This window comes from Pteropus vampyrus, unplaced genomic scaffold (genome assembly GCF_000151845.1).
Source record: "Pteropus vampyrus isolate Shadow unplaced genomic scaffold, Pvam_2.0 Scaffold288, whole genome shotgun sequence".
Classification (NCBI taxonomy): domain Eukaryota; kingdom Metazoa; phylum Chordata; class Mammalia; order Chiroptera; family Pteropodidae; genus Pteropus; species Pteropus vampyrus.
In genome coordinates, this window is record NW_011889069.1 from 320,033 (window position 1) to 334,927 (window position 14,895).

At 51.6% G+C, this 14,895-nt stretch overlaps 1 protein-coding gene across 1 annotated transcript in view; it reads left to right on the forward strand.

The window, feature by feature from the left end:
• ST14 (suppression of tumorigenicity 14) overlaps positions 1 to 14,895 on the forward strand; it is a 37,343-nt gene that overhangs the window by 18,997 nt on the left and 3,451 nt on the right. The window contains exons 3-16 of the mRNA XM_011376211.2: positions 233 to 360; positions 529 to 599; positions 1,002 to 1,159; positions 1,369 to 1,404; positions 1,681 to 1,921; positions 3,792 to 3,931; positions 4,305 to 4,402; positions 5,091 to 5,200; positions 5,326 to 5,456; positions 6,706 to 6,810; positions 7,152 to 7,262; positions 7,350 to 7,463; positions 7,783 to 7,905; positions 8,730 to 8,916. Coding sequence (XP_011374513.1) covers positions 233 to 360; positions 529 to 599; positions 1,002 to 1,159; positions 1,369 to 1,404; positions 1,681 to 1,921; positions 3,792 to 3,931; positions 4,305 to 4,402; positions 5,091 to 5,200; positions 5,326 to 5,456; positions 6,706 to 6,810; positions 7,152 to 7,262; positions 7,350 to 7,463; positions 7,783 to 7,905; positions 8,730 to 8,916 — 1,753 coding nt within the window. The remainder of the gene's footprint in view (positions 1 to 232; positions 361 to 528; positions 600 to 1,001; positions 1,160 to 1,368; positions 1,405 to 1,680; positions 1,922 to 3,791; positions 3,932 to 4,304; positions 4,403 to 5,090; positions 5,201 to 5,325; positions 5,457 to 6,705; positions 6,811 to 7,151; positions 7,263 to 7,349; positions 7,464 to 7,782; positions 7,906 to 8,729; positions 8,917 to 14,895) is intronic.

Consider the following 14,895-nt stretch of genomic DNA (forward strand, 5'->3'; position numbering starts at 1 on the left):
TAGGTCCACTTGCCCCCTCCTGGCATGTACTCACCTGTCTGTGGGAACTTGTACTGCTTTTTGTGCCCTTGGGTCTGAGCATGGCGTGGATTCCAGTAGAGAATCCGCCTGCCTCCAGCCCTTCATCACAGCAGCTCACCCAGGGTTGCTGAGGGCAGCTTGCGAACAGTGGGGGACAGGACAGGGGCTGCATGACGTCCTCTGACTACTCTCCTTCCCTGGTCTTGCACAGACCGGAATGTGCAGGTCCAGAAGATCTTTAATGGCTACCTGAGGGTTAAAAACGAGAATTTTCTGGATGCCTATGAGAACCCAAACTCCACTGAGTTTGCAGAGCTGGCCAACAAAGTGAAGGAGGCGGTGAGTCCAGTCTGTGGGCTGCAGCTGTGTCCCTGCTGTCTGCTCCCGGGGCTGGCATGGGAGACGGGAAGGACACCCAAGTCCCAGGAGAGAGGGAGCAGCAAGGGCTATGGTCAGGGGGCCATCGCTGCTCTCCGGCCTGCCCTGAGTCTCCTCTCCTCCTCTCAGCTGAAGCTGTTGTACAGAGGGATCCCAGCCCTGGGCCCTTACCACAAGGAGTCAGCCGTGACAGCCTTCAGGTGGGTGCTGGGGAGAAGGCTGGGTGAGCGGAGTGCTGGGGATGGGATCTGTGTGGTGCTGTATGTGGGACAAGTGCCTCATAGCTTGCAGGGTGATGAAGCCATGAGGTCCGGACCTGGAGAGCCAAGCACCAGTCCTTTTCTGTCCTTTATACCCGTCACTTAGCATGCTTAGCGCTTCTGTCTCCAAGGTGGATGACCGGGTAGTGTTGCTATGATGAAGGGCACAGAGGTAGATGGAGTGCTCTGCACGATGCCTGCCACATAAGCCACTTGGGAATGGTAGTGAGTCTTCGTTATTTTTCCAAATTTGAGTTTGGTCTGCACCCAGCATCTGGAAGAGTGGGGACAGGCAAGTGCCCAGAGCCCGCCCACATCTCACACTCAGCCCTCTCTCCGCAGCGAGGGCAGCATCATCGCCTACTACTGGTCGGAATTCAGCGTCCCCAGCTACCTGGTGGAGGAGGCCGAGCGAGCCATGGCCGAGGAGCGCACAATCAGGCTGCCGCCCCGCACGCGCACCCTGCGCTCCTTCATGCTGACGTCGGTGGTGGCCTACCGTGAGTTCAGGGCTTCTAGGGGTGGGCATCTGACCGGCCAGCCTGCGGTGGGCCAGAGGGACTGTTGGAAGGGGAACCACAGCTCCTGAGCCAGTGTCGGGAAGAGAAGACTGCGTGCAGGCTGGCACCTCCCTTTAGGGGAATAAGGAAGCAGGAATGAGGAAATAGATCAGATCAGTAAATACTTTATTCTCTCTCTTTTTCTTCAGCCACTGACCCCAGAACAGTACAGAGCAGCCGAGACAGTAAGTATCGTACCCTGTTCCCATAGAAGGGTTGGGATGTGGCCAGACACCCCTTCAGTCAAGGAGTCCCCAAAAGTCACATAATATCGATAGCCAGCACATCTCTTTGCCTCTCCCAGGCCATGAAAAGCCCCCTTCCTGGTCTCCGTCAGGTCCAGGTCAGCCTGGGGCGCCTTGGAGAGGCCAAGTCTAAGGGCACCGCCAGTAGGGTTCTGGGCTGCTCGCCCCCACTGGCTCTGCCCGGCTCTGCCCCTCGTCCTCTTATGTCCTGCACAGATAGCTGCAGATTCGCCCTGCATGCCCGCAGCGGGGAGCTGACCTGCTTCACCACGCCTGGCTTCCCCGACAGCCCCTACCCAGCTTTCTCCCGCTGCCAGTGGACCCTTCGGGGGGATGCCAGCTCTGTGCTGAGCCTCACCTTCCGAAGCTTTGATGTCGCGACCTGCGATGACCGTGGCAGTGACATGGTTGTGGTGTACGACACCCTGAGCCCCGTGGAGCCCCGTGCTGTGGTGCAGTGAGTGTCCCGGGGGAGCACAGGTGGGCTGTGGGAGCTAGGTGGCTGCCCCTGGTGGGCTGGGCCTCTGGAGTGAGTCGCAGTGTAGGCTGGAGATACAGCGTGTGACTCTTGGCCACAGGCTGCTGCACACTTCCAGGCAGCAGAGAACAGGTGTGGCGCGATCCGCAGCGCGCGCCCCAGCGGAGCATCTCGGAGGTGATTTCCTGACCTTGGCAAGCGTGAGGGAGGCTCGCTGGTCCCCAGATGCCAATGAGCAGGTGTGCTGCCTTTACCTGCCAGAGCAAAGGTGTAGCCTGCTGTTGTAAATCGGTCGCGTTGAGGCCGACAGATCAGGAGGCGGCTGCCATCAAAAAGATAGTTTGTTACTCACAGTCCCCAAGAGGAGGGGGCCCCACAGGGAAACAGCAGGGTTGGTCAGGAGGCAGAGGACACAGGCAGAAATCGTAGGCAATGCTGTTTTGTTGTAGTTTCTGCAGGAAAGGCAAGGCAGGGTATGTAGGTTAAGGACTGGCAGTTTGGGGCATAGGACTGTCTCTCTCTTGTCTGGTACCTGGTTCTGAGGTGATTAGGGCAGGTGTTTGGTGGCCTGGAGTATAAGAGAGAGGAGGTGATTGGGGGTGGGCTCTGGATTGCTTGGTTTGCATGTGAAAAGCTTGGCCTTAGGTCTTGTACTATTTTAGGAATTGTCTAATCCTGGGAGGGCAGTGTCTCTAGGGTCAGCAAGGCAGCAGATATCAAAGCATAAGGGTTACAGGAAATAAAAAGGCATAATGTACTTGCTGAGGAGGTAAGGGTGCCACTTGTCAGGATGGAGCATCCTCTCAGAGGCTCTAGGGGTGGAAGCGAACCGTCCCTCCTCCCCCAGCTCTTCTTGACTCAGTGTGCTGGAGCCTTCTACTGCTATCTGTGGAAATGAGCTGGGCAGACACTTCATGATTAATAATGGACTGAAATTCAGGCCGAAACTGGGATAGGACCATCTGCTGCCACAGCAGCCAAGACTTCTGTCTAAACACCCTTTTTGTGCAGCGTTTCTTTCCCTCTCTCTAATTCATTAATTGCACAACAAATAAATACATATCCTGAATGGAAGAAGTGGAGAACAGACACAAAGAAGACAAATGTCATTCATGATCTTACTTTCTAGAAACATTGTTAAATTTGAGATGTATATTCTTTCAGACTTCTGCTGTGTATGTGTGTACTTGTGTATGTGTTTACATATAAGATTATACAGCACCTTTGGTTTTATTATCTGTTTTTTAAAAATGAGGTATATTATGATAGTTTTTCCAAGTCAATAGTCCTGTCTCTGACCCTCATTTTTAACGGTTGTATGACAAGGTGTGGCTGAGAGGCAGCAGGACATGGTCGTTGGCCCTGTGGGCTCTGGAGCCTGGTGCCTGAGTCTCAATTTCAGCCTTGACACTTGTTAACTGTGGAATCGTGGGCACATTATTTCACTTCTCCATGCCTCCATGTCCTTATCCGTCAAATGGGGGAAATCATATCTACTTCAGAGTTGTTATGAACATACCTGAGTTAGTAGACATAAAAGCATGAAGAACAGGGCCTGGCATGTTCTTAGTGTCAGTTCATGCTGTTACTACTACTGTTACTGTTACTATTTAGCCCATAGTTCATTTCATGAATAATGTTAGGCATTGAGTGTTTCTGAGTTTTTGCTAATTTAGACAAAGTCTTAAAACTAAGTCCGCAATCAAGCAGCTGATTGTGTGGGGTGGGGCTTTATGACCCCACCCTTGGTCTTTTTTGAACAAGACCAGGGTTAGGGATGGGGTCCTTGAGCCCCCTCTGCTTGGGTGCTGTCTGCCCTTGCTGACGCCCGCCTCCTTTGCTCCTACAGGCTGTGTGGTACCTACCCGCCCTCCTACAACCTGACCTTCCTCTCCTCCCAGAATGTCCTGCTCGTCACTCTGATAACCAGCACTGGGAGGCGACATCCTGGCTTTGAGGCCATGTTCTTCCAGCTGCCTAAAATGAGCAGTAAGGAGGGGCAGGCATGGGGTGGAGAAGGGGACAGTCCTCAGCAGTTGGACTGAGCCCAGGAGGCCACAGGCAAAACCCTGTGGATGCTGAACTGGCCCAGGTCGGCCCAGGTCGGTGACAGAGTTTTGAAGATTAAGCCAAAGGCTCTTTTGCCCCTCACTGGGGTCAGGAGCCCTTTCTAAAGTAGTCAGCCTCCCAGCCCTGGAACCTGTCAGCAGCTAGCTATGGTGCCTTCAGGTGCTCAGGCTGCAGCCTGGGAGGAACACTGGCTTTACCTCAGGCTGGCTCTCCTCTGGACCCTCCCTCCACCCGCCTGTCTGGCAGAGCAGGTCCTTAGTCCTCATGCTCTTTTTCCTGCCTTTCCTCTCAGGCTGCGGAGGCTACTTACGTGAAGCCCAAGGGACATTTAGCAGCCCCTACTATCCAGGCCACTACCCGCCCAACATCAACTGCACATGGGACATCGAGGTAGGAGCTGTGGGGGAAAGAGGATGGAGGGAGCAGGGGGAAGGACAGAAGAGAAGGCGGGGGAGGGAGAGAATGAGACAAAAGGACGCTCCATTATGGCATGTGAGGAGGACAGAGCGGAGATGAGCTCCTTAGCAACTGAAGAGGCCGCAGGTCTGAATCCCACTGGCAGGCAGGTTCACACAGGGCTGACCTGCTGCAGTGTGAAGCAGACCCAGACTCAAGTCCTAGCTCCTGCTCCATGGCTGAACGAGGGCCCCTGGGCAGAGTCTCAGCTTGCTCCAGGTAACTGAGCGAGCTGGTGACTGCCTCCGAGAGGTACAACAGCTGGGATGCAGTCGGCATGTGTGTGCAGCACAGAAAGCACTTGCTGAGTGGCCGTGAGGCAGGAGCCTTGCTGACAGGGCTGCTCCTCGTTCCATCCCAATCAGACTTGCATCTCTTTTTCCTTTCTTTGATGATGTTGGGAGAATTTTCCAGCCTTCTCTGAGTCTAGAAGTTCTTCCAAACATGGACCCCGACCCCTCTGGCTCTGTGTTGCATGTTGCCCACGGGGGCTAGAGAGGAGAAACACAGCAGCCATGCTGCGTGCCTTGCTTCCCCAGTCCCCATGGCCACCACGCGATATCCTTGGGTTTAGGAAAGAGGGAAAGCAGCAGCAAAGGCCCAGCAGCACCTCTCTCCCCAGGTGCCCAATAACCGAAACGTGAAGGTGTTCTTCAAACTCTTCTACCTGTTGGAGCCCAGTGTGCCCCTGGGCACCTGCCCAAAGGACTACGTAGAGGTCAATGGGGAGAAGTGAGTGCCGGGGTGCGGGGCGCCGACAGGCGAGTGGGGGAGCCGGCCCCGTGCTATGCCCACGGTGGAGGGGCTGCCCAAGCCCCAGGGCAGGTCCTCTTCCTACCGTTTGCCCCCTCTTCCAGGTTCTGCGGAGAGAGGTCCCAGTTTGTGGTTGCCAGCAAGAGCAGCAAGATCACTGTTCACTTCCATTCGGATCAGTCCTACACTGACACAGGCTTCTTGGCCGAGTACCTGTCCTATGACTCCAGTGATCGTGAGTAACTGCTTTAGAAGGAGGAGCCTGGCTGGGGGGAGGAGGGGCACCAGGATGCACTCTCCACGCTTCATCTTCTTAGCACTGTGCTTTCCTGATTCTAGGATACCAGAGAATGTAAGATACAGATTCCTCTTGTAGCTTTTTGAGGAGAAAAAAAGAGACTACCTTAAATGCATTTATTAAAAAAGGCCACAGTGAACACTGGCACACACCATGCTCTTCAGTTCCAGTGTGAGGCATCGTGAGCCCAAAGACCCTGAGCTCCTTTGGGCCACCTGTCCCTTTAGTTCCAAACCACTGTAACTTTGATATTTGATTCTCGTTTTTGTGGTCTTTTAGCATCTTTAGGATTAATAGCATAATTTTGAGACACATTAGAAAATTCTGGGGCATGAACATCACACTGACTACTCTTAGCTTTGACAGTTCTGTGATTTATACCTAAGAGAAATGGGAATTTCTGTTGCCTTCAATTTCACCATCAGTGTGAGTAGGTTCTTCCACATACACAATGGTTTTTTGTTTCAGCCCTGCACTAGAGAATAACCTTTTGGAAGACTTCAAGTTAAATTCCTATATGCAGGAATCCAAACTTAAGTTAAAATTCAACTGCATGGCTTACCACCAAAAGTGTAATTAGATGAGCAAACTCCTTTGATAAGTGGCTAAGCTACCTATGCAGAGAAAGTGACAATGGCCTTCTCTCCACTTTGTCACCTGCCTGATGACATCAGTTGTCAGACACCTTCCAATTTCAGAAACATGGAAATGTGGGAAATACCGGAATTAAGAAAATGTGATGATGCCATTTGACGCTTGGGTAGGACACATTGTTGAACCGCTGAACTACTGTTGCTCTGTGTTGCTGACAGGGAGCCAGGGACATGGCTGGCCAAGGAAATGGGGTGCAGAACTGAGTGCATACTCAGCCAGCCCTTCTCCACTTTGCCCGGAGCTTCCCAGGGTCTGGTCATCAGCAGTCAGGAGGGACTCCTAGCCAGCCCTCCCTCTACCAGCTGTAGGAACCCCCTAGCCACAGCTTGGTGGGACTGGGAGACCCCTGCCCTGGGGTGCCAGCTGCAGCCCTGCTCCTCTCTGTGTTGAGGGCTGGACTGGCGAGGGTTTTCCCTTCGGTCCTCAGCGTGGCTTTGAGGTTGGCTGTGAGGGAGGAGAGGTGCCTCGGGGAGCCAGCTGTGGGAGGCAGCAGTGGTGGCCATGGACTTGAGGCCTGCCTTCTCCCTTTCAGCGTGTCCTGGGAAGTTCATGTGTAACACGGGGCGCTGCATCAGGAATGAGCTGCGCTGTGACGGCTGGGCCGACTGCGCCGACTACAGCGATGAGCTCAACTGCAGTGAGTGGGGTGCCGGCCGCGCCATCCTTCTGTCCGTGTTGTGTCCTGGTGCCTGCCAGCTGGTCTTTGCGGAAGGAAGGCCCGAGGTGGCTGGGAGGTTGTGCCTATGCCCATGTAGACATCTAGACCCCTTTGCTTGCTCTGCTGTGGAGCAGGCAGTGGAGCTTTTCTGCTGTGCTGAGGTCAGCTTCCTCAGCCAGTGACACAGGGTGCCCCGACCTGCTCTCCAGATGGGACTGCGTCCTCGGGCAGCTTCCAGGGGAAGCAGTGGGCGATGAGAGGCCAGGGGGCTCGCGTCCCCCTGAGCCTCGCCAGCTGACTGCTGCCCTCGCCCTCTCCAGAATGTAATGCCACATACCAGTTCACGTGCAAGAACAAATTCTGCAAGTCCCTCTTCTGGATCTGTGACAGCGTGAACGACTGTGGGGATAACAGTGATGAGCTGGAGTGCAGTGAGTGCTTTCGGGGCACTGCCCGGGTTCCCTGCAGCTGACTCAGCGGGAGTTTTGAGCCCCTCCTGAGTGCTTTGTGCTTTCCAGGTTGTCCAGCTGAGACCTTCAAGTGTAGCAATGGGAAGTGCATCCCAAAGAGCCAGCAGTGTGATGGGAAGGACAACTGTGGGGACAGGTCCGACGAGGCCACATGTGACAGCGGTGAGGCTTAGGCCAGCCCACTGTCCTTCAGGGGGCTTTTCCTCCTTTACCCAAGGGAGCAGCCATGAGCACACTCACGTGCAGCATGTCCAAAGTTTAATGACCACAAACCACCTCTGTGGGAATGTGATGAGAAAAGGTGTCTGTAGGGGAGAATCTTTGGAAGGTGGAAAACCTTTGGCAGGGTTGAAAGGACAGTGGGCACTGGTGTGGGTAGGTGGGGCAGCCTGAGTGAGGGGTGCGAGGTGGACGGGTCACCAGGCTTCTGGTTGGGTGCCACAGAGGAGCTGATTTTCTTCCATGTGTCTTCCCTGAGCAGTGGATGTCGTCACTTGCACCAAAAACACCTATCGCTGCCAAAACGGGCTCTGTGTGAGCAAGGGAAACCCCGAGTGTGATGGGAAGAAGGACTGCAGTGACGGCTCGGACGAGAAGGACTGTGGTGAGCAGGGCGGCCGCGAGTGGTCGTGCAGTTCGTCCACTGTGCACACAGGCAGAAGCCACGCCGGTGCCTCGCTCGCCCGGTTCTGCCCCGGTCTGCCCGGAGGAAAAGATGGCTTTGCTGGTGGCACTGAGACACTGCCGCTTGGGCCCGCTGTGGTCCGGCAGGCAAGGCCCAGGGCAGCCGGCATGTCAGCACCTCTCCTGCAGGGCTGTTGTCCTGGCTGTGGTGCTGGGCTGGCCGCTGCTCCACAGACCTGGCGACAGGGGAGGGCAGGCCCTGGCTTCCCTGTCCCCCCTGGAGGAGAGAGGGTGCAGCCTACTGGAGCACTCAGCAGGGTTTTGCCCGCAAAACCCAATACTTTAATTTGTAGCCTCTTGTGTGTTTCAGAAGCACTGGCCGCGTAGCACTGAGCATAGCTGCAGCTGTTCTGTGACTTCAAGTCACCCATCTGCTGCTCCCTTTGAGAGCTGCGTCCTTCAGCATTTGACAAGGAAATCTAGGCAAATGACACCCATAGTAAATCTAAGCAAACCAGCAGGTGCTGGAGGCCCCCTGAAAGCATTTGTGCAGGATGCGGAAGGCGAGACTATGAGGGTTTTGAACTTGGGAATGGGGAAGAGGGCCCCAGTGGAAGTTAGTAGGTCTGAGGCTTGACGGTACTTATTTGTAGGGGGTCCCTTATGCCACAACTGCTCCAGCAGTGCTGGGCCCACTGCAAGGCGACCACTCTATACAGGCTCTCGCTGGGCCTGGTGTGCGGCCTGGGGCTGGTGCTCCGCCTTGACTCACTGTGCTTCCTTCCGGTCCTCTGCTCCTCCCAGACTGTGGGCTTCGGCCATTCAGCAGGCAGTCTCGGGTCGTTGGGGGCAAGGATGCAGATGAAGGTGAATGGCCCTGGCAGGTGAGCCTCCATGCTCTGGGCCAGGGCCATGTGTGCGGGGCTTCGCTCATCTCTCCCAGCTGGATGGTGTCTGCAGCTCACTGCTTCATCAACGACAAAGGATTCAGGTGGGCCACTGGGAGGGAAGCAGGGAGGCATCCATGGAGGCCCTCCTCTGTGTACTCTGGAAAGCCCCTGTGTCTTTGAGTCATGCTGAGGTGGGATGGCCCTGGGGCAGGGCCAGGGCTGGGGGCATTGACACACACACCAGGATGGGGCTTACTGACAGTAATAATAAAAATGAGCATCTCTTAATGCTCCCTCTCAGTCAAACACTATCTAAGTGCCTTTCCTAACAACCTGTTTGGGCAGGTCTGGTTATGTCCCCATTATAGAAATGGAAGTTCAGAGAAGTAAGGACATTTGCTTGAGGTTGTCCAGCTATTAAGGGGCAGAGCCAGACTCAAACCCAGGTGTGTGGAGTCCACAGTCTGTGTGGTTAGTCCCTGCACTAAAGGGACGCTGCGGGATCGGTTCAGACCAGCCTCACAGTCGCAGTGCAGCTCTGGCTTGCCAGGTGACCTTGGTCGAGTTACACACGCTTTTTAGGCCTTGGGCTCTTTGGTGGTGACACTGAGTTCTTACTCTTAGAATTGCGAGAATTAAATAAGACAGTGCTCCTGAAATACTGAGCCCTGTGCCTGGCGCACAGTAGGTGCTCGGCATGTCATAGCCTCGGATCCAGGGCAGACTTGAGCCTGGCACAGGGAAGGTCGCTAAGGAAGGGTCGTGCTGTCTTCTCAGGACGGGGTGGTCAGAGGATTATCAGGAACAGGTGGCCCAACCTGGGGCTCTTTGTGTCTTAGCTCAGGTCTGCTTGGGCCTTCTGGCCGTTGGCTGGGAGGGAGGCTAAGGGGACACCAAGGAGCAGACCTTCCAGGGGATTCCTGCCCTCGGGGACTTCCTGCTGGGCACATGCTCTTCTGCCACAGGCAGCTCCATGAGGGGCCCTCAGGCTGCCGTGATGCCCTGTTGCAGGGAGGGGAGGAGAGGAGAGCCACCTCGATTTCAGGAGAGACGGGGCCTACTGCACCACGTGGGCCTCAGGAACAGATGTGGGGCCTGGTCATATGGACACGTGGGTGTGCGCGGTGGAGGCGACACCAAAGGTCCGGAGGGCGTGAGGCCCCTGCTGTTGTCCTGGGGCCCTTTCTGGGCTGTCCTTTCTCTCCCCATTTTGTCAACTTCATCCTGGGCAGAAATGATTTTTTTTATTTTTTGGAGTGATGAAAGTTTTCTTAAGGATTTTTAAAAATAAATTTTAGTTTGGAATTTACATGAGTTGCTAAGACAGTACAGAATTCCTGTTCACCCCTCGCCCACTTCCCCTTGCTGTTCACCCGGGGCGTTTGTCAGCGCTGGAAACTCTCAGTGCCCCGTCACTGTCACCTCACCTCTGGGCTCTCCTCTAGGATATCGATTTTCACACTGACGTCCTTTCCACTCCAGGAGCCAGTCCTGGGCACTGCTTTACATGCTGTTGACTTGTCTTCCTAGTGTCCTCTGGTCTGTGACAGTTTCTTGGTCTTTGTTTATTGTGACCTTGATAATGTAGAGGCCAGATATCCTGCAGGATGCCCCGCACCTGGGTTTGTCTGATGTCGTTCTATGATGAGACTGTGTTGATGCAATTTGAAAGCATAACACATCATATCAGCAGGTAAAATATATCAGCATGACCTTGCTGGTAAAGCTAATCTTTGTCATTTTGTTAAGATAGTATTTGTCAGCTTTTTCCACTAGGAAGTACCTGTTTTCTCCCTTTCAACATGCTATGCTTTGGATATCTTTCACTGTGGAATTCTGTAAGGAAGATTTGTCCCTTCTCTCCCCTTTATTTTACCATCTATTTATTTTCCAATGGACTCATGTGTATTTATATTTCAGGTTGTAATCCAATGCCATGTTAGTGACTTTGTTGCTCAAGTTGTTCGGGAGTTGGCTGCTAGGAGCTCACTGAGCTTGGCTCCTGTGTCCCTTTGACATGGCCCCATTCTTTTGTTTATTTGAGCCACTTTCTTGCTTTCTAGCACTACGAGGTGCTCTAGGCTCATGTTGTATGTTCCCTGGTCCAGCCCTAGAATGAGCCTTTCCTCCAAGGAGCCCTTTAGGCAGAGAATGGTATTTAGAAAACAAGATTTGGGAGCTTGGTATCTTCATTGTCACCTCAGTCCCAGTTTCCAGGCTCCTTAGCAGGGCAAGTTAAGTGTACTCCCTGAGGAATTTGCCCCAGCCTACTGGACTTCCTCTTTCCCTCGCTTCATCATCCTCTCTTCATTTTTTTCTTCTTTCATCTTCTATTGATCATCAGTCTTACTTCTGCCAATTAATACATTCAACAGCCATTGTTATGAGCACTGGGGAGACAAGATGAATAAGACTTGCTCTTTGCACTTCACAGACTTCCCAGGGTAGGATGACAAGATTCGTTATGTATGCATATGTGCACATACACACATGTGTGCACACACGTGCAGACACATGCACATAGTAAGCGCTAGGCCCGAACTGTGGACACATTACCTAGGGCCCACGTGTGGCATTTATAGTCCTGCCCGAGTGCTGGGGACGGTGACGTTAGGAATGCCTTTATCAGCGAGGCTCTGATCTGAGTGGTGAAACGTGAGGGTGTTTGTCACTGGACACGGTGACTCAGACCTTCCAGACAAAGGGAGTGTTGTGAGCAGAGGCAGGCAGGTGTGAAATGTGCAAGGGCCTGGAGTGCAGTTACTTTGGAACGTTTCGGAGTCAGCAAGAGCTCACAGGGTAGGGTGTACCTGAGCAGAGGTATCGTGTGTGGTCATAGGTTGCCTGATCTCCTGGCTTCCTTCTCAGCACTCTGGTCTGCACTCCCCAGTGCTGGAGTGGCCTTGCCAAAGAACTAAGCTGACCCTGTTCGCCCCCTGTGTATGTGCCTGCTGTGGCTTGCAGGATAACGTAGGAACGCCTCAACCCATCCCTCCAACCTCAGTCTCCTGTCCTGGCCTCACACCACCCACCCATATGTTCAATTTGGCTGGGTTGGGGAGAGGGGTTCCTAAACATTCCCTTTCCTCTCTTTGAATACGCTGCTTTGTCCCCGACCTGCAGGCTTTGACCAAATCTTAGTTGATCTTCAAGGCCTGGTTCATGACCTGCTTCCTCTCCTGGCTCTCACTTCCCACCTCATGCTCTTTAGCGTCTACCTATTCCTCTGAAGGACACTTTTCATTCTGTGCTTTTCCTGGCTCTCTCCCCAAGTACGCTGTGACTGTGCAGACGGTCTAGTACAATTCCTGCAAAATCAGAGACAGCCAGTACTTATTGAATAAATGAATACATGGGTAAATGAAGACATGGTTGAATATGAGGATGATTGGGAGAAAACATTAAAAAGGGTAAAGCCGAGTTAACGGCAGATGTTGAAAGCCCAGATGGGGAGGAAAGGCTGATCTGATAGGATCTGGGAATCATTCCAGGTTGTTGAATAAGACAAAGAGGTTCTCACCAAAGCAGTTTTTAGGAAGCTGTTTCTGGCAGCAACAGGTTAGAGTGAAGAGAGACCAGAGGCAAAAAGACAGGTGTGGAGGCTGGTGCTTCAGTCTGGGTGTGAGGCCTTAGGGAGGGGGCGGCAAGAATGGAGAAGAGGGAGTGTATGCGGGGTCAGCAGAGGGCAGCTGGGCGGGGCTCCAGGCAGGGATGGGGAGAAAGACTCTCAAGGGTGAGTCTGAGGCACAGGGCCGGGATGAGGCCACTTCAGCAGCCTCTTGACTTTCTTGAGAGGTTAGAGAAAATGAAGCATGTCTTTACGTGTTTTTCTGTCATACACATTTTCTATTTTAAAGATATGTTTTCCAGTTTTTTATTTTGAAAAAATTTCAAACCTATAAGTCGCAAGGACGATGAAAGAAAAAATTACAGAGAACACCCTCATACCCTTATCTGTATTCACTAATTGTTGAATTTTACCACATTGGTTTTATTTTTCTCTCTTCACACATGTGTCTGTACACACACATATTTTGTTTTCTTTTAAACATCAGGGTACCTCAGAACACCCCAGTGACAAAAGAGTTGGTCTTCTAAGGAATCCGCTGTTAGCAAAACATTTTAGACCACAAAGTTAATGTGAGGTTCCACACACATTACAACAAACATTACTTCGATCTGGTAAAATAAGCTCATGTGAAACTAGAAAAGAATAACTAGCTCAGCTTTCGTGCCCCAAGTATCACAGTACTACACTTAGAAGTAGGAAGAAATCTTACCTTCCCCTGAAGTAGTTATTGTTATGCCATACAGATTTTTTAAATGTTAACAAAAATAAAGGAAAAAATCTGTGAAAATATATTATCAGAGGGAATGAAGATGAAGTACGGACCAAGTCGTTCTCTAGGCAGAGCTTTGTCTACTTCACACATAAAAACGTGTCATCATCTCTTCTCAGTTACAGCAGCCTTGCTACCACCAGCCATGGGGTCATCTTCAGCACTGCTGCGGTCACGTTTGATCATCTTGTAGATTCTGTTAGCATGTATCTGGGATCTTCCAGACTGAAGCTGGGAGACAGGAGTGAGGTTTCATAGCGTGAGACGACCAGATCCTTCACGGACCTGACCTTGTCGGCCTCTGCCGGTCTCCGTGATGGAGTGGTCAGGGTTTATCGCCAGGTGTTTCTTTGCTGCCGTGTAACCCGTCGTTGAATTGTCTCTTAGGACTTGGGCCTTCCAGATTCTTTCCGTGGTTGTTGTCCAGCCATATATGCTTGTGACAGTGCAGCATTGGGCTGTCACCAATCGGTTGGATATGACCACCTTTTTGGCTTTTTCCTCTAAGATGTTCTTCATGATTTTGCAGAGGTTTTCAAACTTTTTTTCCCTTTCCTGTTTATTTTTCTCTTCGTCATCTTCTGAAAGGTCCACTCCCTCTTTGGTGACTGACACTAAAGTCTTCCTCTCAAATTCCTTCAGCTTTTTACACAACTCCTCAATAAGTTTGATCACACAGATCCTTCTAAGCCGGGTGTCTGAAGACATTCACATATATTTTTCTGAACCATTTCTGGGGTAGGTACAGACATCATGATACTTCTTCCCTAAGTATACATCAGCTTATATCTACTAAGAACAAGGAAATTCTCTCATGTAACCACAGTACGGTTATCACATCCAGAAATGACAGTGTTGATATAGTACTGTTAGCAGGCATTCTGTCCATATATCAGATGTCTTTGAGTTCTCCCAACATTGTCCTTTATAGCTTTTTTCTCCCCAGAAATCTAGAATCCAGTCAAGGGTTATGCTTTGTATTTACTCATTGGTTTTCTTTAGTTTTTAAAAAATCTAAAACAGTTTCCCTAAGCCTTTTATGTTTGGTTTGTTATGGCAGTGGTCCCCAACCTTTTTGGCACCAGGGACCGGTGCTCCTATGAGAATCTAATGCCTGATGATCTGAGGCGGAGCTGAGGCGGTGATGCTAGCCCTGGGGAGCGTCTGCAAATACAGATGAAGCTTTGCTTGCTCACCCGCCGCTTACCTCTTGTTGTGTGGCCTGCTTCCTAACAGGCCACAGACAGCTACCGGTCTGCGGCCCAGGGACTGGAGACCCCCCAATCTATGGCATTACATTTTTTAAAAGTCTAGGCCAGAATGTCTCTCAATTTGGATTTTTCTGATTGATTTTTCTTGATTAGAGTTAGGTTACACATTTTTTTTTTATAGGAAATACTACCTAGTTGATATTGTGTCCTTCTTAGGGAGCACATGATATCTTATTAATGGGGATGACTGAGAGAAAAATCTGATTACTTGGTTAAAGTGGTGTCCCAGAGTTTCTTCATTGTAAAGGTACTTTTCTCCCTTGGTTATGAATACTCTTGGATGATACTTTGAACCTGTGTGAATGTCTTATTCCCCAACAACCTTTTACCAGTGGTTTTAGCATTCCTCAACGATTCTTGCATGTGTTGGTTGTTGTTATGGTAGGTGATTTCTTATGGCATCTTTTATTTATTAGCTGGTGTTTTTCTGTAAAGAATAGCTTTCCTTCTCCCCTTATAAATGTTTTTG